General features: G+C 65.0%; 3 protein-coding genes across 13 annotated transcripts; 2 read left to right on the forward strand and 1 right to left on the reverse strand.

Moving 5' to 3' along the window:
* Window positions 1–3,539: 3,539 nt before the first annotated feature.
* On the forward strand, window positions 3,540–5,519 carry GNG13 (G protein subunit gamma 13). 3 transcript variants are annotated; one of them, XM_005662239.4, is made up of 3 exons: window positions 3,540–3,679; window positions 5,057–5,188; window positions 5,334–5,519. In XM_005662239.4, the coding sequence occupies exons 2-3, from the start codon at window positions 5,091–5,093 to the stop codon at window positions 5,437–5,439; spliced, it is 204 nt and encodes a 67-aa protein (XP_005662296.1). In that variant the 5' UTR covers window positions 3,540–3,679; window positions 5,057–5,090; the 3' UTR covers window positions 5,440–5,519. The 3 variants fall into 3 exon arrangements, with proteins under 3 accessions (XP_005662296.1, XP_003124758.1, XP_084874245.1); XM_003124710.5 differs by having other exon boundaries at window positions 3,596–3,679; window positions 5,023–5,188; XM_085018119.1 differs by lacking the exon at window positions 3,540–3,679 and adding an exon at window positions 3,879–4,006.
* CHTF18 (chromosome transmission fidelity factor 18) lies at window positions 5,482–14,357 on the reverse strand. 5 transcript variants are annotated; one of them, XM_021086878.2, is made up of 22 exons: window positions 14,236–14,357; window positions 13,816–14,016; window positions 13,594–13,744; window positions 13,285–13,453; window positions 12,040–12,138; window positions 11,893–11,945; window positions 11,611–11,749; window positions 10,895–11,104; window positions 10,386–10,483; window positions 9,975–10,098; window positions 9,738–9,889; window positions 9,515–9,608; window positions 9,187–9,285; window positions 8,948–9,078; window positions 8,567–8,738; window positions 7,672–7,896; window positions 7,445–7,594; window positions 7,225–7,355; window positions 6,562–6,706; window positions 6,349–6,462; window positions 5,909–5,966; window positions 5,482–5,825 (listed from the first exon to the last, which is right to left on the reverse strand). In XM_021086878.2, exons 1-22 carry the CDS (start codon window positions 14,327–14,329, stop codon window positions 5,689–5,691), a joined length of 2,946 nt encoding a protein of 981 aa, XP_020942537.1. In that variant the 5' UTR covers window positions 14,330–14,357; the 3' UTR covers window positions 5,482–5,688. The 5 variants fall into 5 exon arrangements, with proteins under 5 accessions (XP_020942537.1, XP_084874059.1, XP_020942538.1 ...); XM_085017933.1 differs by having other exon boundaries at window positions 9,515–9,586; window positions 9,839–9,889; window positions 11,611–11,755; XM_021086879.2 differs by having other exon boundaries at window positions 5,482–5,742; window positions 11,611–11,755.
* A 279-nt stretch (window positions 14,358–14,636) lies between these two features.
* Window positions 14,637–17,809, forward strand: RPUSD1 (RNA pseudouridine synthase domain containing 1). Of its 5 annotated transcripts, none has more exons than XR_014839625.1 (7): window positions 14,637–14,735; window positions 15,267–15,477; window positions 15,551–15,674; window positions 15,806–15,908; window positions 16,049–16,150; window positions 16,232–16,295; window positions 16,578–16,716. XR_014839625.1 is itself a non-coding variant. In XM_005662237.4 (7 exons), exons 2-7 carry the CDS (start codon window positions 15,275–15,277, stop codon window positions 17,517–17,519), a joined length of 804 nt encoding a protein of 267 aa, XP_005662294.1. In that variant the 5' UTR covers window positions 14,637–14,735; window positions 15,267–15,274; the 3' UTR covers window positions 17,520–17,809. The 5 variants fall into 5 exon arrangements, 4 of the variants coding, with proteins under 4 accessions (XP_005662294.1, XP_005662295.1, XP_005662293.1 ...); XM_005662237.4 differs by lacking the exon at window positions 16,232–16,295 and adding an exon at window positions 17,493–17,809 and having other exon boundaries at window positions 16,578–16,822; XM_005662238.4 differs by lacking the exon at window positions 16,232–16,295 and adding an exon at window positions 17,493–17,809 and having other exon boundaries at window positions 15,267–15,456; window positions 16,578–16,822.
* Window positions 17,810–20,956: the final 3,147 nt, after the last annotated feature.

The following is a 20,956-nucleotide window of genomic DNA, read 5'->3' on the forward strand; positions in this document are numbered from 1 at the left end:
TCAGAGGCCATGCTGACTAGAGTCCATGATTCCCTGGTGTCATTTGTTGTTTGTTTTCCACATGTGAGTATAAGAGCTTAAGTTACTTTCGAAAATCATTTTCAGGGAGTTCCCCTTGTGGCTCAGTGGAAACAAACCTGACTAGTATCCATGAGGATACAGGTTCGATCCCTGGTCTTGCTCAGCAGGTTAAGGATCCAGCGTTGCCATGAGCTGTGGTGTAGGCAGCAAACGTGGCTCAAATCCCACGTTGCTGTGGTGTAGGCTAGCGGCTATAGCTCCGATTCAGCCCCTAGCCTGTGAACCGCCACATGACACAGGTGTGGTCCTACAAAGACAATAAATAAATAAATAAAATCAACTATACTTTAAAAAAAAATCATTGCAAAATTTTCAAAATTTCAAAGATTATTCAAGAACTACCTTTTTTTTTTTTTTTTTTTGGCTTCTTAGGGCCGAACCCGCAGCATATGGAGGTTCCCAGGCTCAGGGTGGAATCGGAGCTACAGCCACCGGCCTACCCCACAGCCACAGCAACGCTGGATCCAAGCAGCGTCTGCAACCTACACCACAGCTCACGGCAATACCGGATTCTTAACCCACTGAGCGAGGCCAGGGAGCAAACCCACATCCTCCTGGATGCTAGTTGGCTTCATTAACCGCTCAGTCTCGAAGGGAACTGCAACAACTACCTGTTTTTTAAGAGCTCTGTTTAACTGGGGGAAATTAAAAACCTCTCTGGTATCTTCCAATGCCTGCATTTGCCTATGCCAGTTTTGTTTCCAGGGATAGGAAATAAGTTGGTATGCCCCCTGTGGCCACTGTCACTGTGCTTCAGGAGGGGGCTCAGTCTGTTGTAACCCCAAAGGTCCCATGTCCACCCTGGGATGGAGTGCTGGCAGGCTGGGCCCCTGCTGTCCCCCACCAGGCCTGGGTCCTGCAGTGTAGGCCATTTGTCTTTGAGTTTCCTCACCGGAGGCCAGGCCTGTGGCCCTGGAAGGACTATGTGTAGGATCTGTCCCACCAAGGTCTGAAGAGAAGCTGCAAAGGGGAGGTGGTCTCACACGGGCCTCGTCATACCTGCACATCAGGCTGGATCTGCCGGGGCTGTGTGCTCCCTTGCTGGGGCGCCATGCGTGGAGAGCCCCGGCCTCCAGAGGACCCTGAGGGAGAACTGGCAGCAGTGGGGGTGGCGCTGGGTCACCAGTACTCCCTGCACACTGAGAAGGGACTGGGTGAGAGGCTGGCCCTGGCCCCAGCCCCTGCCCAGCAAGGCCATGGGGCAGTGTGACATCCAGACAGCACCAGGCTGCAGGTGCCACCTGGTCAAGACATGCCCTCCTCCTGCACCCCCATCCTCCTCAGAGACCTGCCCCACACCTCTGATCCTTCCTGAGCCCTAAAAGCGGCACACGGGGTCCCCAGCTCAGGGTCTCCCTGCCCCTGACCCCAGCCCGCGCTGCTGCCCCAGTCAGGACTGCAGGTGTGCAGCCGGGAGCTGCCATTTCTAGGCCAGCAAGGAGCCTTGTTGGTTCTCACCAGTAGCCCAGTTAGTGGCACTAATTTCAGAAAGGCTGCTGGTCTCCCTGGACCTGCCCTGGGTGACTGCAAGGAGGTGACAGACGGAGCACAAGTCTCACTGCTTCTGGAGTGTCCTCCTTCCACTGCGAAGCCCTGGGCCTTTGCTCGTCCCAAACCCACCCGGACCCCTGGAGAGTCGGGGGTTCAAAGTCCACCCTCCCACGAAGGTAAGAAAGAGGGGTCAGCTGGGCCCCCGGACTCACCAAGGATGAGGGCTTCACAGGCTCCTGAGAGCAGCCTGTGTCATCTCGAGCGCCGCAGGGAGCCGTGGGCTCCGTCACAGGGGGCCGCCAGGGTCAGCACAGGGACCGCTCTGAGCACCAAGGGGCCATCGGGCAGTGGGTGTGACTGGCACTCCCAGGCGGAAAACAGCACCGCTGAGTCAGAGGCCAAGATGCTCTGCCGGCCACAGCTCCCACCCGGGCCCAGGGCCCACCTGTAGGTGGCGCCATGAGGACACAGGTGTGTTCAAGCATCACCACCAAGGCCTCTTAGGTTGCTTTCAGCTGTGGTCTCGATGGAGCTCTGCTCCACGATGAGGAAATCAAACGGTGCCCACAGGAGTTCCCGTCGTGGCTCAGGGGTTAATGAACCCGACTGGCATCCAGGAGGATGTGGGTTTGATCCCTGGCCTCGTTCAGCGGGTTAAGGATCCGGCATTGCCGTGAGCTGTGGGTGTAGGTAGCAGACGTGGCTCAGATCCCGCATTGCTGTGGCTGTGACATAGGCTGGCGGCTACAGCTCCAATGAGACCCTTAGACTGGGAACCTCCACATGTCGCGGATGCAGCCCTAAAAAGACAAAAAAACGAAAGAGCAGTGCCTGCAAAGCCAGCCCCAGAGCAGGCTATGGGGCTACAGCCTCCTGGGTCACACCAGGGCTTCTCCCAGGGGGGCTCTTGGGAGGGACAGTTGGCAAGGACTGGGTGCCCATTGTGCCCACACCCTCCAAGAGGAGGTGTAGCTGGGTGGCGCAGCCCACCTGGCCTGGGTTTTGCTCCAAACCTGAGCCAGTTCTGGGGGTTCTCACCCTGCCTTGAGCCCCCACCCCATGTGAGCAGGGATCGCAGCCACAGGAGAGCCCCAGGCAGCCCAAGTGACAGGATACAGCCAGTCCCAGGGTACCCGAGGGGCCAGGAAGCGGGGTAGAGTGAAGCCAGTGGCACTGCCAGCCATCTGCCCTGAGGAGGACACTGACACCCTTGGCTCTAAGCACCCCCTCCCCCCATAAATCCATAATAAAAATAATCCCTAGTTTTCGCCACATGCCCCAGTTCCAGAAGTACCGCCTGATCCATCGTCACGCTGCCGTGCAAGGGACCCGGGGAGGCACAGCTGACCTTGTTTTATGCAAGCACAACAGTGAGCCCAGGAGCCCGAGGGGGAGGGAACACACCAACAGGTCCTGCCTTCCACGTGGGAGCAGAGCCAGGGGCCTGGGCCAGGGGCCCTAGGAAGCTGTGGGGTCCAGCCTCCGCGGGGACTGGTTGGTGAGCTGGGCCCTGCCACCCTCTGCAGCTGCCCAGTCTGCCAGCCCCTGGCCTGGGAATCGGGGTCAGGGGCCAGAACAGGAAGCAGTTCCGTATAGGTCCAGGACCCCAGTCTGGACCTCAGTGTCACACCATGGGCAGGCCAGCTCCGGACCTGTCAGTGGACACTGCTGAGGCCCTGGAGGGCACAGCATCTTGACCCATCCCCGCCTCTCCCACCTGTCCAGGTGACTCCAGCCCATGAAGGGCATGGGGGGCTGGGGTATGACCTCAGAGCTGAGTCTTTGGTACTGAACCACGTGGCAGCCCAGGAGGCCACCCAGCCCAGCCGGAGGACACCTCACTGCCCAGGGCAGGAGCTGAACCTGCACTGTCCCCAGCCGCATCTCCTATCCCCAGAGGCCGGCAGAGCGTGCCTGGCAGAGCCAGATCCCAGGAGTCAGCCCAGCCCCGAGGAGGGAGGGCAGAGGCTGGGGGCGGCGCCAGGGCTTGGCCCAGGTGGCAGGAGTAGGCGGGGCCCCTGCCTGGGCTCTGTCCGCCTGAGTGTCAGGCTCGCTCGTCCACCACTTCGCCCTCGCCATCACTGTACCCTCGCAGTCACCATCCAAGGTAGGTCTGGCGAACCCGCCCCTCGTGCTGAGCGGGAGACCAAGGCCCAGAGATCTGGGGCTTGCCCAGGTCCCACTGGGCTGACCTGGACCATCCTAACCCCAGAGGCGCCCCTGCCTGTCCATCTTCGGACAAGGGCAGTGGCTTTGCATGTCCCAAAGGGCCAGCCCGACCGGTGGAGAAGACCCCTCGGTCTGCAGGCTGGCCGCGTCCGAGCGCCGTGCATGCCTCCCGCAGTGCCGCTCGAAGCGAGCGCCGTGCGCGCTAGGGCTGGGGGCGTGCGGGGCAGGCGGCAGGCTTGGGGACGGTGGTGGCGGCTGTGAGCAGGTAGGGCTAGCGGTGGCGGTGGGGGATGGGACTGCGGACAGGACCGCCCCTGCCCCCCAGCCTGGGACGCCCCTGCCCACGTGACTCTGAGGCTGGTGGGATGCTGGTACTTGGGACCTCTGGGAGGGGAGCCTCTGCTCACCACCACGGGCAGGGCTGCCCCTCCCGGAAGACCCCCCTCCCCAGCTGGGGGCAGACGGCAGCCCCTGCCCATCCTTTCTGGGTCAAGGAAGCCTGGCAATGAGGGCAGAGGTCAGAGGCAGCAAGGGGCTCTCCAGACCCTTGAGTGGGAGGGGGCGGGGGCGGCGAGGAGCCACCTGCCCTCTGGACCCCAGCCTGCCAGGTCTCCTGAGAGCTCTGAACCTGCAGCTCGCCAGGCAGGCTCACACTCAGAGACCCGCAGGGGGCTCGTGCGCAGGTGGGAGACACTGGGCCACTGCAGGAGTCCCACGTCCTGGGCCAGCTGTGCAGCCTGTGACCCCAGGAACCTCAGCACTTGCCCCCAACCCTGGGCAGAGATGCAAATAGCCGCCTCACCTTCCCACCCCTGGATTCCCCTGGCCTCGGGACCGGCTTTGCCCATGCAAAGCAGGAGGCATGTGGGCAAGGGCGTGTGCCACGGCTTACACGACGGTCTGGGCTGTCCCAGGTGTGGGAAGTAGGCCTCACCGATGGATGGGTGAGGGACCCGTCCTGCCCTCTCCCAGGGCCCCATCCCTCTCCTACTCGAAGGCCCGGCCTTGGTGAGGCTCTGCTGGCGGGTACCGGGTAACGGTTCAAGGCTAAGGGTGGAATGTTTTCTCTGCAGTTAATTAGCCCCATGGGAGGTGGGGCACAGGCACACGGGGCCTCATTAGCGGGCCTCAGCTCCGAGCCCTGTACGCCTGTGGGTAGCACAAGCCATGGGGACCTGCCCAGGCAGTGAGCTGGTGTCGGTGTGCGCAGGTGGGGCTCCCTCCCTCCCTTTGTGTGTGTGTTGGGGGGGGGAGCATCCAGGGACTGACTGCAGCCGGCAGCGCCCTGGCTCTGCTGCTCCCTCCTACCCTCTAGCCCCAAGCTGGCCGCCTCCGAAGCCCCTGACGCCATGGAGGAGTGGGACGTGCCCCAGATGAAGAAGGAGGTGGAGAGTCTCAAGTACCAGCTGGCCTTCCAGAGGGAGACGTCATCCAAGACCATCCCCGAGTGGGTCCCCAGGCCATGACTGACTTTTGCATCTCATTTCCCTGCCCCGGGCTCATTTGCATGAGCCAGGACCACACCCCCTCGCGCAGCCATCACGCAGCACTTGGGGGGGCAGGTGCTCACCCCCCACCTCCCCACCCCACAGGCTCCTCAAGTGGATCGAGGAGGGGATCCCCAAGGACCCCTTCCTGAACCCGGACCTGATGAAGAGCAACCCGTGGGTGGAGAAGGGCAAGTGCGCCATCCTGTGAGGCCCCCCCGGACTCCGCCTCCCGGGAACCAGGACGACTCTGCAAGGGTCGGACTTTTATAAAGACTTTCCGAGGAAGAACGTGCTCGTGTCCACTTTCTAGCAGAGGGCACACCAGGCGTCCAGTGTGGGCGTGGGGACGTCTGGCGTGGATCGGGGCGGCCGGCATGGATCCTGGGTGTCCGGTGGGGGTCGGAGAGGCCAGCGCAGCCCGGGGTGCCCAGCAGACCCCGGCTCGGGGCAGCCCCGGCTAGAGCAGGTCTCTGATGTACACGCCACGCCGCACAGCGTTAGAGACACCCTCCTTGAAGCGGAACCAGACGTCACTCCTGCCCACGGCGGTGCCCATGCACCGCTCGGCCGAGTCAGGCTCAGGGGCTGTGTCCTCTGTGGGGGCCACACGGCTGTGTTGTTCCTCCACCCAGCCCCGACCCCGGTCCCCCCAACCCCCCTCCACCGCCCCCACATACCTGAGCTCACGGCTGCTGCTCTCCTGACGACCACACGGCCAAAGAAGTCCCGCTCCAGCTGAAGGAGACAGGTCAGTCAGGCTCTTGGGGACTGACCCACAGTAGAGAGTCCCCTACCCAGGAGGGGCCCAGAGTCATCTCCCAGGGACCAGGCATCTCCAGGCACCTCTGGGCAACGGCCCCTCCCTCTCCACCACCCTCACGGCCACCTGCCCCTTGCCAAGGTCAGGCCCAGGGCAGAAGGTGCCAGCATCCTGCCCAGAGCATCCTGCCCAGCACATCCTGCCCAGATGGGAAACTGAGCCCAGGTGGAATTATCGAGCTGAGCACAGGGAGCCAGAGCTCCAGGGCTCAGAACCAGCCCACCCCAGCTCACCTGGCCCACACCCACCTGGCCCCACCCTCTGGCCTCCTGGCCCCGCCCCCACACCCACAGGCACCTGTTCCTCCAGCGCGGCTCCCTTCAGGACACACTCCAGCCGCTGCTTGTGGCTGCAGGGGGCTGGTGGTTGCACCCCTGTCCCTCCAGTGCCCCCCAGGGGACCCCCATCCACCTGCAGAAAGTCGAGTACAGTGAGAGCTGACTAGGCAGGACCACGCCCAGGAGCGTGCACTCTAGGGGCCCTGCCCTGCCAGCCCCGGGGTGCACTCACCTGGGGGCCGTCCCTGGCCCGGGCCAAGGCCTCCACCCGTCGCATCTTCTCCACTTCAATCTCGCGGGCGATGAGCTGCTTGGCCTGGTAGGTGAGGGGCTTGCGGGCAGGCAGCTCAGGAAAGCGGCAGACCTCCTCCACATTCCTGCTCTCAGGGGCAGGACAGGGCAGGATGTCAGGGCACCAGTCAAGGACAGGGCCGGGGCTTCTCACCACACCCGCCCCGGCGGCCGTGATGCACGAGCCAGGCGCTGCCGGGCCCCCACCCCGAGGCAGCACGTGAGTTACGCACCCGAGCCTCGGGTACCCCACGTACATGGGCCTGCAGAGCGCCACACGGAGAGAAACCGACACAGGAAGGCAGGGCCTGGGCTCAGGCCTGGGGCCGAGGGCCTGAGAAGCACCACTGTTACTGCCTCTGAGCCCTGCACCCGGACGCTGTGCCCGTGGCCACCTCAGGACAGAGAACCAGAGCCCTGGGCAGCACGAGGGCCCTCTGGGGGCCCGACGTCACGGTCACATCAAAGGGCTGAGCTAGAAGTGACCCCTCCCCCCAACAAGGAAACTGAGACGCACACACCTGACCAGGGCCCAGGGCACCTGGAGCCCAGCCCCCCACCCCCAGCCCCCAACCCCTCCAGCCTGGGCCCCGCGCAGACTCACGGCTCCAGCCTGTAGACGTACTGCCCGTCGGGCGTGCGCTCCTGGCGGTAGGTCAGGCTGTAGGCGAGCATGGTGCCCACAAGGCTGGCCAGCTGCTGCTTCTCCCGGGTGCTGTACAGCTGCGTGCTCACCTGTGGGCCAGTGGCCGGGGACACTGAGCGCGGCCAGGGGCCCGGCCCCTCAGGAGCCCCAGCCACCCCCTTTTGGGCGAAGCACTCACGGGGCGCAGCTTGGGCGCGAGGATGTCCAGGAGCAGACAAAGGGTGTCCAAGACGAGGGCCTGAGGGGCAGCCCGGCTGCGGGTGGCCGGCGTGATGCCAGACACCAGCGTCTTGATCAGGTTCTGGGTCCGGTTCATTCGGTTCTGGGCCTGGGGCAGGTGAACCAGGACCGGGTCACCCAGGAGCCCTGGACAAGACCCTGGGCATGGGCAGGGCGCGGGCGCACCTCCTGCTGGCTGCTGGGAAAGGCGATCCTTGGCACATGGCTGGTGGCGAAGAGCAGGTGGAAGGCCGGGGGCAGGAAGGGCAGGTAGCGGAGCAGCTGGAAGTTCTGGCCGTGGTGGGCGGCCCGGCCCAGCAGGTCATCGAAGGCCAGCCAGTCAAGGGCCACGCACACGGTGCCCAGGCTGGAGTCCCGCAACCTCAGCCGCAAAAAGTTGTCAAACAGACCCTGCGGGCAGGTGGGCCGGTCCCTGAGCCCCTCCAGCCTCCCGCCCCCACCCACAGCGCAAGCACCACCCAGGGGCTCAAGTACAGCCCCAAACACCAGCGAGCGGCCACAGGGCCCTGGGGGGGGGGGGCGCCAGGAAGGCTGGCCCGGAGAGGTGCTGATGAGGAGCCCCCGCCCCCCCAAAGGAAGTTCTGTCCACCAGAATTGAGGGCACGACATCCCACGCCTGCTCCATGTGGGGGCACTGCCCTCCGCACGGTGGATTTCCGGATTTGCAAGGATCCCCGGCTGTAATCCTAAGCTGCTTAGCCAGGGAGGCAGCTGACACCAGGCTTCCCAGAGGATGCGGGGGGCGTTGGCCACATGCTCTCCACCCCACGTGCACCCCTGTCCCCGTCCCTGCCACTCACATCCAGAATCCAGCCCCTGCTGGCCGCTGCTGCCGCTGCTCTTCAGACAATTCCCAGACAAGTCAGAGCGACCCTGCAGACGACCCCCGCCCTGCTTCTCCACCACGCTAGCCGTCCCCCTCACGTCACGGGCCAGTCCTTCTCCAGACGCCCTGTGTCTGCTCTCCCCTGCCCCCTGGTCTGCCTGCTTCTCCTCGGGCTCAGCACCACCTGACCATCGGGGGCCCCCAGACCCCCAGTCTCGAGTGAAGGGCCATTACCTGGACCACCTTCTCATGCTCGCCTGCAGAGGCCGCCGCGTGCAGAATGTGATAGAACCGCTGCGAGGCCATGGTCAGGGGCACCTCGGCAGTGAGGGCTCCCGAGCCCGTGTGCCCATCACCGAGCAGGAGCGTGGGGGTGGGCACGGTCGGGTCCTGACCCACACGGCGCCTGCAGAGAGGGGCTGAGGCTGGAGCGGGCCCAGCCCTGCCCACCTTACCCCTTCCAGCAGCACCGGCTCATGCACCTTTGCGACCCCCCAAGGTGGCACAGAAGGGGCAGTGTGGGAGGCCGAGGCAGAGGCAAGCAGCCGAGGCAGAGCTGGCAGGCACCCAGGGCTGGGGTCCCGGGGAGGTCCGGGCCAACGCGGGCCTACCTACCTCTGGGCCCGGGGCAGCTGGAAGACCTCCTGCCACACGGAGAAGAGCCCCTTGCGCTGGTCCTTGAGGCCAACGCGTGTGGTCTGCACAACCTGGATGCTCAGCTTCCGCCGGCCCCGCCCATGCAGGAACTGGACGTGGGGGGCAGGGCGTGAGGGCCTGACCACCTCCCACAGACACTGGACATCGGGGGAGGGCTGGCTGCCCCCCACCTCCAGCCCGCCCCGGCCCCCGCCCACCTGCAGGGCGTTGATGCAGGCACGGATGTCATTGTCCGTCTTCTCGCAGAGGGCCGCCAGGGCGCCCGGGTCGGCCTGCATGCCTCGCTGCTGGGAGATCTGCAGGGGGCGGGCAGGTGGGTGGGCAGGCATCTCCCCCAGAAACCCCCCTGCAGTCACCTCCCCAAGAAACAGGTGAAACGCACTCAAAGGCCGCAGACTCCCGTGGAAGGGCCTCCGTGCAAGGGCCTCCATCCCTGCTTGGGACCACCCATGACCAGAGACCAGCCAGGCCCAGCACCTCCACCCATGTCCTGGGGCCAACAGGGTGGGGGCAGCCCTCACGGACCTCCTGGAGCCGCTGGGTGAGCCTGGAGGGCAGCGTGGGCGGGAAGTGGAGCAGGAGAGCCTGCGGCTTCAGCTGCCTGAGCGAAGGTGCAAATCTGCAGGGCAAGCAGTGTCCACAGCGAGCCCGTGGCTGGGGCGCCAGGCTGTGCCCACAGCCCAGCCAGAGCGGGGGGCCGGGTGGGCCCGGGGGACAGCCCACCCAGCGGAGACCCCGCCCCACTCACTGGTCATTGCAGATGCAGATGATGGGCCTCATCAGGAGCCCCCCCTCCGCCCGGCGCCGCCGCCCCCCGCCCGCAGCCATGGCCGGGGCCCCCGGCTCTGCCTCCTGCGGGCCCTTGCGGTCCAAGACGCTCAAGAGGACGTTGATGGCAGCCTAGAGGGATGTGCGGATGGCATCATGAGCTGCAGACCCCCCTGCCCGCCCGCCTGCCCAGCCACCACGCACCCAGGAGGCCCACCGTGGGGGCCCCGTCGATCTCATCAATGACCAGGCAGTTGGGCCTCCCGCCGGAGCCCAGCACCGACTCCATCTGCGTGGCCGCCTCGATGCGCGTGCGGAAGGCCTCAGGGCTGCGGTCGTCACTGGAACCATGAGGCCAGGGAAGGGCTGTCAGGGTGGCCGTGGCCTCAGCTCGGATCCCTGAAGGGCGGTCTCCCAGGACGAAGCCTCCGGGCCCACACCTCGAGGAACTCCACGAGGCCACCCCACCCACTTGGGCCGAGTCCCTGGCAGCCCCGAGGGGGGGACCAGCCCCACCTCCAACCCGCACCTTCAGGGCTGTGTCCCAGATGCGACCAGACACGTCAGGACTGTAGCCCCCAGCCCTCGCCTCGTGTGCACCTCCACCACACAGCACCTGGCCCCTCACCTGGCGTTCATCTCCACCACACAGTACCCAGCGTGCCGCGCGATCACATGGGCCAGGGTGGTCTTGCCCAGCCCCGGGGGCCCACACAGCAGCGCCACCTGCAGCCGAGGCAGAAAAAACACGCCATAACCAGCACCACCTCCTGAGTCCCTGGCCCAACTACCAGACCGCAAATCCTGTGCCACAGGGCTCGGTGCTCAGGGAGGTCCTCGCACCCTGGTCACCAAAGGGGAACGAGCCCCAGCCCACGGGTGGCCCAGAGCGAGAGAAAACCTCGGGTGTAGCACGGGACACCTGGACCCAACGAGGACACAGCCGCTACGGACGTAATCGACAAGCAGGATCCCCCCGGAGGCCCTTGTGTTAAAGGGGAGGCGCAGGGCCCTGCGAGCAGCGCTGACTTCACCTGACGCCTGGCACCAGCCCGCCCGCAGAAGCAAGAGCAACCAGCGTGCCTCAGGGCCCCCAGAGGCTGCAGAAGCACCCGCCACCTGGGGAGCACAGCTCACCTTCTGCCGCGGTCGACCGCTGGGGTCCAGCTCAGCCTCCAGCATCTCCTCCAGCACCTGCTCGTGGCTCTTCCACTTACTGGAGGCTGTGGCCTCCTTGCCACCACAGGCGGGTTCCACACTGGGCCTGGGCTTCCGGGTAGGCCTGTCTTGGCCGAACACCACTGGGTCCCACAGCTTCAGCCACTTGAGGAGGCAGCGGTTAGTGAACTGTAGGAAGAGAGGCCTGGCCTCGGGGGGGGGCCCCACAAGCACCAAGGGCCCCCCGTGCCTGCCCCCTCCCATCAGACTGCTGTCCTGAGCCCAAAGAGACACACTGGGATGCTAAGGCTCCGTGACAAGCGACCGACGTATGGCCACCCTGCCAGTGAGGAGCAGAGTGGGGCTCACACCCAGGCCTCCTTCCCCAGTGCCCGGGCCTTGACCCCTCCAGGAGCCCCCACCACCCCCAAGAGCATCCCCTCATGAGCTACTGTGAGCAGGGAAGAGAAAACAGGCTGCGGGCAGGGGGCATCCTGGATGCCCGCCCAGGCCAGTGCCTAGCAAGACGCCAGCCCCGCACGGACTGGGCCGCCTCATCCATAACTCTACAAAGCTGACCCTCCCCTAAATCCTGACACCCCCGCAGGCTGGCAACACAAAGGAGTGCCAGGCCCGAGTGCTTTCCTCTTGGGCACAAAGGAGCCAAGCACACTTGAGCGAGAACAAGGCCTCACATCGTCACTGAGCAGCTCCGTGTAGCGCTGGGGTGCGAACTCGTCCACCCAGAGGCAATGCTCAGAGGCGTCCTGGTGGGGGGCCGGCTCCTCCGCAGGGGCCCCCGTGGGCTGGGCCTCCTCCTCCACCTTCTCCGCCCTGAGACTAGACAGCAACGTGCCCTGAGCCACCGGGCCTTAACCCCAGGCAGGGATAGCACCCCGCTGCGGGATACAGGCTTGGGGGGGCAGGCAGCCCAAGCACTGGCCAGAACCCCAGGGGTGGAGGCCCCCCCGCATCACCTGCACAGAGTGTCGGAGAGCTGCTGGGCCTCCTTCAACAGGCGCTGCCGCCGCTGTGCACACAGTGGAGTTGGGATCAGGACGGCTCCACCCGCCAGTCACCCCCGAGCTGCCTCTCCCCACCCAGCAAACCCCAGCAGACACCACCTCGCTGTCGACTTTCTCCTTCAGGGAGGTGAAGGACACGCCCAGCAGGTCCAGCGGGCCATGGCCATGGCCACGCCACCGGATGTCAAGGAAAGGGCTCTGTGGGGAAAGGAGGGCAACGGTCACCCCCCCTTAGGTTATGGGGTTCCCACAGCATCCCTCCCAACAGTGCTCAGGAGCCCAGGTGGCATTCCCTAGCTCAGCGGCTCATGAGGAACCCCCTCTCCCAGGGACCCCAAGCGGAGAAACCCCGACTCTACTGGGATAGCGGCAGGTCCAAAACCGAGGGAGCAGAAGGAGAAAGGCAAAAAAAGAAGAAAAAGGAAGGAGGGAGAAGGAGGAGAAGGAGCGAGGAGAGAGAAAAGAGTGAGGGAAAAAGAAGGAGGAAGGAAGCAGGAGAGAGAAGGGAGAAGAAAGGAGGAGGAGGAGGGAGAGTGAGAAGGGAGGAAGGAGGAGTGAGGGAGAGAGGGAGGGAGGAGAGGGAGGAGGCAGGAGAGAGAGAGAGGAGGGAGGAGGGAGGGGGAAGTGGGAGAGGGAGGGGGGAGAAGGAGGAGGAGGAGAAAAGGGAGGGAGGAGGGAGAGAGAGGAGGGAGGAGGGAGAGGGAAGTGGGGGAGGGAGGAGGGTGGGGGGAGGGAGAAGGAGGGGGGGAGGGAGGAGGGAGAGAGAGAGGGAGGAGGAAGTGGGGGAGGGAGGAGGGCGGGGGGAGGGAGAAGGAGGAGGGAGGAGGGAGAGAGAGAGAGGGAGGAGGGAGAGAGAGGGAGGAGGGAGAGAGAGAGGGAGGAGGGAGAGGGAAGTGGGAGAGGGAGGGGGAGAGGGGGGAGAGGGAGGGGGAGAGGGAGGAGGCAGGAGGGAGAGAGAGGAGGCAGGAGGGAGAGGGAAGTGGGGGAGGGAGGAGAGAGGGGGAGGGAGGAGGGAGAGGGAGGAGGAGGGAAAGAAGAGTAGCCTAAAAGAAAAAAAGGAAAGAGAGAGAAAAAAAAAAGAGAGAACAAGAGAGAAAGGAAGAAAAAGGAGAAGAAAAAGGCAGGATGAGGAGGAGGCAGCAGAGGGAGGGGGAGAAAAAAGAGGAGCAGGAAAGAGAAGAGGAGAGAAGGAGGGAAGAGGAGAAGGGTGGGGAGAGAAGGGAGAAGGTGGCGCTCCCAAGCATCCCCTAGAGACCAGAGGCCAGGTGGTCCTCCTGAGGGGTCCTCGTGGTCAGATTCAGGATAGGCTGTGCAGGCCCCTGCTTGTGGCTGCACAGAACCCACCTGCACCCCAGTGCCCACTGGGTCATCCCTCAGCACCAGAAAAGCACGGTCGCCGCCCGTGGAGGTGACGTTGATGTAGTCCTCCAACACAGGGGGCCGCCTCAGGACAGGATTGCGGGCGGCTGGCGAGGCTCCGGTGCAGCCCTCCTCAGCCCCAGTGTCCGAGGGTCTGGGAAGGGACCAGGGCCATCTCGAGATCCACCCTCGGTTACCCAGCCCTCCCAAAGGCACAGAGCCCTTGGGATCTTTGTCCCAGGAACAGGATCCTTCCAAGGTCCCCCCAGGAAACCTGTGCCCTAGGCCACACACCCGCTGCCCCACAGCTCAGCGGGGACCTCAGGACTCGGTGGCAGAATGATGTCCCGAGTGGGGGAATCAGGAGGCAGCAGATCTTCCATTTCGTCGGGCCTGAAGTTCAGCCTCCTGGCGGCCTCCAGCCTGGACCGTTTGATCCTAGGGGCTGGGGAGAAACAGCGGTCCTTCCCCGGCCTCACATCCCACCCCTACAGCTTTGAACCCCTGCAAACGTACTAGGAGGCAGGGATATGGTCCCCTGGATGTCAGCCGTCAGCTGCCTCTTCTTGGCACCGCCACTACCGCCTTTTGGAGGTCTGCCTGGAGAACAGTGAGTGGCAGCGTCCCCTCCAGCAATGGCCTCCTCGAACGTCAGGCGGGGCCGGCCCATGGTGGGGGCAGGCCGGAGGCTCCTGGAAGGTGTCAGGGCGGCTGTTCCTGCGGAGAGAAGACTCACTGCAGCCGCTCAGGGCAGCCCGTCGGCACAAACAGCACAGCCACAGCTTCTGCGGTGCGCGGCGCTGCAGCGCCGAGCTCTCTCTAAAGGCGGTTCCTGCCTCCCGGCCTTGGCGCTTCCCCTCCCCTCCCAGCAGCCCTCCCGAACGCCCCGGGCAAGCCGGGATCCTCCCGAACTACCCGGGACGAGCTCGCACCCACCTTCCAGCTCCGCCAGCACCTCCAGCTCAGCTGCGAACTGGCTGTCGAAGTCATCATCCTCTACACCGTACAGCTCCCGCTCGTAGTCCTCCATGGCCCGCCAGCCACTGGCTCCGAACCTCCCGCGCCGCGCGCGCAGCCCACGCCCGGAACGTCCCGGCGCCGCCAATCAATGGCAGGCGTGCCCGGCGGCTCACGCCATTGGTCAGTGGGCGGGGGCGGGGTGGGGCGGGGGCGGGGCTGCTCGGGCAGGCTGGGCGGGCCAGAGTCTGTGCGCTGAGACTGGAGCGGTGGATCCTAGGCGCTCTCCATTGGTCAGCAGGGCCGCCAATCTATGCGTGGGCGGGGACGGGGGCGCGCAGGCCCAGCCCTGAGAGGTTTAGCTCTGCGGTCGCCACGGCAGTTCCGGTGCCCCTAGGCCACAAGGCGTGGAGACTCGAGGGCAGGAGCCAGGGCCGGTCGGAGGCATCGGGGTCCTGGACGGCGCAGCCGAGCTGCAGGTCGGTTCTGGAGTGGGCCGGGGCGCGAGGGGCTCACAGCCGAAGTCCGACAAGCACCCCTCGGCCTGTGCCCATCGGACGCGGGAGGCTGGGGTTCCACGGAGCGGAGGCAGAGCAGGGGGTGTCTACGTGGGCAATGGAGGCACTATTCTCTGCCCTGAACCCAGCCTCACTCGGAAAAAGGCCCCTGTCGCGCGGCCGGAGCCTCTCTGGGAAGGGCTCCAGGAGGCAGGGTGGAAAGCAAGATTGCTTCTCCCCAGGCCCAGGTCCTTGGGCAGGACGGCCCCAGGCGAGCCCAGAGCAACTGGCCAGGCACACCCCCCGCCCCCACCCCCCCCCAAGCTGGTAGATACTCTGCTACTTGACTCAGGGGTGAGGGTGCAGGCGCCCAGTAGGTCTACGAGCTTGCCTGACAGATAGCTTCCACAGTTTCAGACCCAGGACCCCGGGGAGCCAGGGTGTCCATGCCAGGTGAGCAGAACTCTGACGTGGGCACCCAGGAACCCCACTCCACGCACTTCCGTGTTGCAGGCACCACCATGGAGCCAGGCAGCGTGGAGAACCTGTGCGTTGTATACAGGAGCCATGACTTCCTGGTGGTGAACAAGCACTGGGACGTGCGCATCGACAGCAAGGCTTGGAGGGAGACGCTGACCCTCCAGAAGCAGCTGCGGCACCGCTTCCCAGAGCTGGCTGACCCTGACACCTGCTACGGGTTCAGGTGTGCAGGAATGGGGCACAGGTACCCACAGCAGCCTCTGTGGGGAGGAAGCAACCCCCAGCCCAGCCACCGCTGACCCTCTGCCCTACGCCAGGTTCTGCCACCAGCTGGACTTCTCCACCAGTGGGGCGCTCTGTGTGGCCCTGAACAAGGCGGCCGCAGGCAGTGCCTACAGGTGCTTCAAGGACCGGCGGGTCACCAAGGCTTATCTGGCGCTGGTAAGGCTCAGCTGGCCGCTGGGGCAGAGGACTCCAACTCTCCGTCCGCTGTCACAGGCTCTGACTGTCAGCCGGGCTCCCCAGCAGTGGCGGGTGGCCCCTTTAGCAACATGTGACTTCCTGCCTGGCAGGTGCGGGGGCACATCCAGGAGAGCCGGGTGACCATCAGCTATGCCATCGGCAAGAACAGCACAGAAGGCCGGACCCACACCATGTGCATTGAGGGCACACAAGGTGCAGAGGGGCCGGGGACGGGGGCCAGGGACACAGGGACCTTGCATGGGCTGGGGCAACCCAGGCGGGTGGCCTGGGCTGGGGTGGACTCGCCCTCGGAGCTGGCCCAACCGATTCGGAGCTTGCCTTGCTCCCCCTAGGCTGTGAGAACCCCAAACCAAGCCTCACAGAGCTGGTAGTCCTGGAACACGGGCTGTACGGAGGTGATCCTGTCTCCAAAGTACTGCTGCAGCCTCTCACAGGTGCGTCCAGGGCAGGGGCCAGGCAGCTGTCCGGCTCCTTGCCCTGCTGATAGTTCTTGCCCCGGGCATCTTCTCACGCAGAGCACTGAAGCATCCCCCTCGTACAGGAAAAGAACCTGGCTGGTGTCGCCCAGCATCTGGCCAGGTGACTCCTCCCCCACAGTCAGCCTTGCACCCTGCAGGCTCTTGCCCCACGCAGGGTCTCTCGGGCCCGGGTTCTCCAGCAGGTCGAGCACAGCCCTGGCGCTGCCCTCGCTCGGGGCCCCCGTAGAAGCCACTTCCATTCTGAGCTCTGCCATCTTTGGTCATGAATCTGGGAGGTCTGCTGTCCCCAGGAGCTCCATGAGGCGCCAAGGCCTTGACGGGGGACTGTGGTGGTGGGCATAGGCCCCGCTCCCCCCTGACTGGCCCCGTCTCCTCCCCAAAGGCCGGACACACCAGCTGCGCGTGCACTGCAGCGCCCTCGGCCACCCCATCGTGGGAGACCTGACCTACGGCCAGGCCTCCGGCCGGGAGGACCAGCCCTTCCGCATGATGCTCCACGCCTTCTACCTGCGCGTCCCCACGTGCACGGAGCGCGTGGAAGCCTGCACGCCCGACCCCTTCGTGCCTGCCCTTGATGCCTGCTGGAGCCCCCACACCCTGTTGCAGCCCCTGGACACGCTCATCCAGGTCCTGCGGACTGCCCCAGACCCTGGCCCCACAGAAGGGGGCGCCGGACCCTGCAGCCCCTCCGCACCCCTGCCTGGGCCAGGCCAACCCCCACTGCCTCCTGCCAAGCCCCCTGAGACAGAGGCACAGCGGGCCTCGTGCCTGCAGTGGCTGTCGGAGTGGACGCTGGAGCCGGACAACTGAGAGTGGCATGATGGGTGGGGGTGGCAGGCCGGGCCCCTGAGGCAGGTGGGGTGGGGGGGGCTGTAGGTGAGAGCCCTGGACCTACCCCTGCAGTGGCCAGGCCTGGAGAGGGGCCGGCAGCAGGAGCCCAGCAGCCACGATTCCAGAGGATGGAGCTCTTAGGCTGTGGGTCCCCCGTGGGCCTTTCTCCCAGCAACCCACCCAACCAGCCTCAGAGCGCCTCCCAGGGTCTAGAACCTCATTCCAAGGGGCCAATGTGTAGACTTGATTGGGGCCACCCTAGAAGAGGTGTGCCAGGACCTGGGCCAGCCTCAAGGTGGGCTCCTCTTGGGCCCCCAGCCCATACCCCAGTGCTGCCCCATACCCCTGCTGCCCACTGCTCTGCTTGGACCCTCTGTGCCCTCACCCCAGCCTGGCCAGGTCTCCACCTGCAGACCTCGAGCCTCCCTGCCAGGCTGGTCCTACCTTGTGCCTTTGCTTCTGCCAGATGCTGCTCCCTGCACTCGCATCCTGAGTGTCTCACGCAGGTGGGTGTGGCCCCGCCCTTGGCCCCCACCTCCCAGGCCATCTCTCCAGACCTGACACCAGTGCTGCCCCTGGGGGGGTCTTCTGGGCCCCTAGTTGTCGCCACTGCCTCCGCTGCCTGCCTGGAAGTTCCCAGGAAGCTGCGGGTCATCAAACCTCACCCCAGGAGCAAGAGTAGCCAGCCCCCACCTCCGCCATCCCACAAAACATTCTCGCACGGCCCCGGCCAGAGCTGGGCTCCAAGGACTGGGAATAAACGCTCAGTGACTGACCCTGCAAGTGACCGTGAATGTGCCTGATGTGGAGGCTTCAGGGAGCCCCAGACCGCCACCTCCATCCTGCACTGGGCTGACCTTTGCCCAAAGCCCCCAACATGAGCCAGGATGGACGGTTGTGGTCCTGGCTGTGGGGACCCCACCCCCACCCCCCACTGCCGCCCCATGCAGTGAACACCCAGGAGGGGTCTGACCGGGGGACAGAAGCTCTGTCGGCTGCACCCCTGGAGGACCCCTGTGCCCAGCCACCAAGAGCAGAGCATGTACCTGGTCTCACCAGGCCTCTCATAAAGCTGCTGCCCCCATGGTGCCAACCTCAGGGCCCCCCAGCGTCTCAGAACATGGGAGAGAGCTGGTGGGCTGGTGCCTGGGCCTTCAGCCAGCTGGAGGTCACACACCCTGTCCTGTGCCCAGCTGGGCCAGGCCCCTTCTCTCAGGCGTTGGGATGTTGTGGGGCTCCTGGGCTCCCACTTGGAATCCCAGCAAGATCTCAGCCAGGATGGAGCCAGAGGCGACTGCCTGCCTGCCTGCAGCGCATCTGCAGAGACCAGGTCCCAGCCTCTGCTCCCAGCGCCTCCTTATCTGTAGCAGGAGCACCAGAGGGGACCAGGGGCGGCAGCCCAGACAGGAGGCTGTTGTGACGCGCCCCCCATGACCCCTTCTCTTGGGGCTGGGGTGCAGGGGGTAGCATCCCCTTCCTGTCACCCCCCCCAGTCCCACCTCCTCGCTGACAACTGCCCTGCCTTTCCCCATGGCCTCCACCCTCTGCCCACATCTCACTCCCTGCCACGCAACACCCCTCACCCAAAACCCCTCATTTACCACCAACTCTCCTCATTCCACGCCCTTGCCCACGTGCCATGCTGTCTCCTCAATCCATTCAGAGCATCAGCCGCCAAGTGGGCCCTGCCCGCCTGCCTCTCCACCGAGCCCCTCACCCTCAGCACAGGCCTGGCCCACAGACGCTGCTCAGCAAGTGTCTGTGCAGAGGGTGAAGGATGGCCCCCAAAGGACTCAGGGCCAGGAGCCCACCTCCAGCAGGCTTTCTGCCTCTCCCCACGACCCCTCCTCACACCCCCACCCGACACCTCCAGGGCGGTGCTCAGCTGCTGCCATGCCTGCTGCGGCCACACGGGGTCACTGCTGACCCCGACACCCGCACCCTGACTGCGGGTCTGCAGGGTGGGAACTGCGGGCTGGGGAGGGCCATGGAGGAGAGCTGAGGGCAGGCGTGACTGGCCACAGAACCCTGCCGAGCAGGCGACAAGACAGACAGAAAAATGGGTGGACTGGACAGGCAGACAGGCAGCCATGGAGTGGGGGAAGGCAGGATGGCAGGGCAGGCAGAGGCCCACGCCCAGGAGCTGCCCTGGGGATGCTTCGTGGATGTTGCCCCCCAGCCCGGCTGCTCCCCCTGAGCTCCCCAGGGGCCAGACCCTCACCTTGCTCCCTGCCAGAAAGCTGCCTCCCCCACGGCTGGCCCTGGGCTAAGGCCTCACAGCCAGACACGGGGTCCACCGGGCCCACCTGCCCTGGAGGGTGCCCAGGCGCCCAAACCAGCTGCAGGGCCCAATCCCACTCCTGCTCACCCAGTGCGGCCTGGGGCAAGCCGCTCCGCCACCACAGGCTGCAGCCTCCTTCTCTGTAAAGTGGGCACTCCTGAATGAAGCATTAAAGCAGATGGACTTCATAGATATTTACAGGACATTCCATCCCAAAGCGGCAGCATCCACATTCTTCTTAAGTGCACACGGAACATTCGCTCAGATTGATCACATCCTGGGCTACAAATCCAACCTCGGTAACTTTAAGAAAATTGAAATCATATCAGGCATCTTTTCGGACCACAACGCTATATGACTGGAAATCAACCACCAGAAAAAAAACTGCAAAAAACACAAACACGTGGAGACTCAACAGCATGCTGTACAGTGGGCACTGTTTGCTCACCGCTGGCAGAGGCTGGGTTCCGGGCGCACTGCGTGGGAGAACTGGGCACGGGGCTTGGCATGCCTGGCACTTGGTCTGCTGCCTGCATCGTTTCTCCAACCTGGGCCTGGGGCTGCCGCGGGGGCAGAGACCAGGTAGGGCAGCCGGCATCCAGCCTTCTGCACTCGCCAGTCTGTGGGGAATCTCCCCCAGATGGTAGGGTTAGGGCCCTGGAGTTGGTGGGGACCTCACCACCAAGTGACAGCCCCTCCCCACAGACCCCTTGGTATCTAGAGCCCCAGCAAGCCCTCAGCCAAAGCCTGGCCCTAGGCAAGGGCCCGAGAGCTGACAGGTCAGCCTCAGGGGGTTAGGGCTGGGGCCCAGGGTGAGCCTGTCCCCTCTGGACTCTGGGGGTCACTGCACTGCCACGTGCCCTGCCAGATGGAGCTGTTGGACCTGTGTCCCCAGCTGCGCTGGTTCTTCTGGTGGCCAAGGGGCCCTTGGAGGCCCATTCTGGGCCAGCTAGATGGGGACTCACGGGACAGTTTTCAGGGACCTGGGAGACCTCCAGCTCTAGATGGTGCGCCTGGACTCCTGTGGGGCCTGTCCGGGGGCCGGGGAGCCATCCTCAGCTGCTCATTCCAGCTGCTGGTTCCCCAAGCCCAGGGTCAGCACCTTTGCTTGTCCGTGGGGCTGGCTTAACGGGCACATGTGGCCCAGATGGGGATGCCAGTCATTCAGTGGCTGAACCTGTTGCCATAGGGGCTCGAGACCCCAGAACCCTCCCGGCCCCACCAAGCAGGCGCAGGTGTGGTGAAAGCTGGGGCCAAAGGCCAGCCTGGGGCACCCAGCCCCTAATGCACCCAGCTGGGGAAGCAGCGTCCGTGGGTACCTGGATCCCAGCCCTCCTGCAGCCGCACCTGCTGCTCTGCCTTGGAGACCTGCCCCGTGGAGCCAGCCCCATCCTGGGCCCCAGGGGGCTGGACACCAGGGCATGTGTGGCAGGCACAGCCCTCCCCCATAGAGGTGCCTGCACACCCTCCCCACCCACAGTGCACACATGTGTGGCGTGCATGGCCGGCTCTGCATCCACAGCACAGAAACATGCCACGCATGTCACCCAATCCAAGTGCCACAGGGGGGGTCCGCATGTGCCTAAGGTCCCTGCCAGGGACAGACATGCCCCGTGTGTACCACACATGCATGTAGATGCATGTGCTCC

The sequence above is a fragment of the Sus scrofa genome, chromosome 3 (assembly GCF_054392235.1).
Source record: "Sus scrofa isolate SSC_HxYL_T2T_F1_AM1 chromosome 3, Sscrofa_HxYL_maternal_Yorkshire_Landrace_v2.0, whole genome shotgun sequence".
In the NCBI taxonomy this organism is placed as follows: domain Eukaryota; kingdom Metazoa; phylum Chordata; class Mammalia; order Artiodactyla; family Suidae; genus Sus; species Sus scrofa.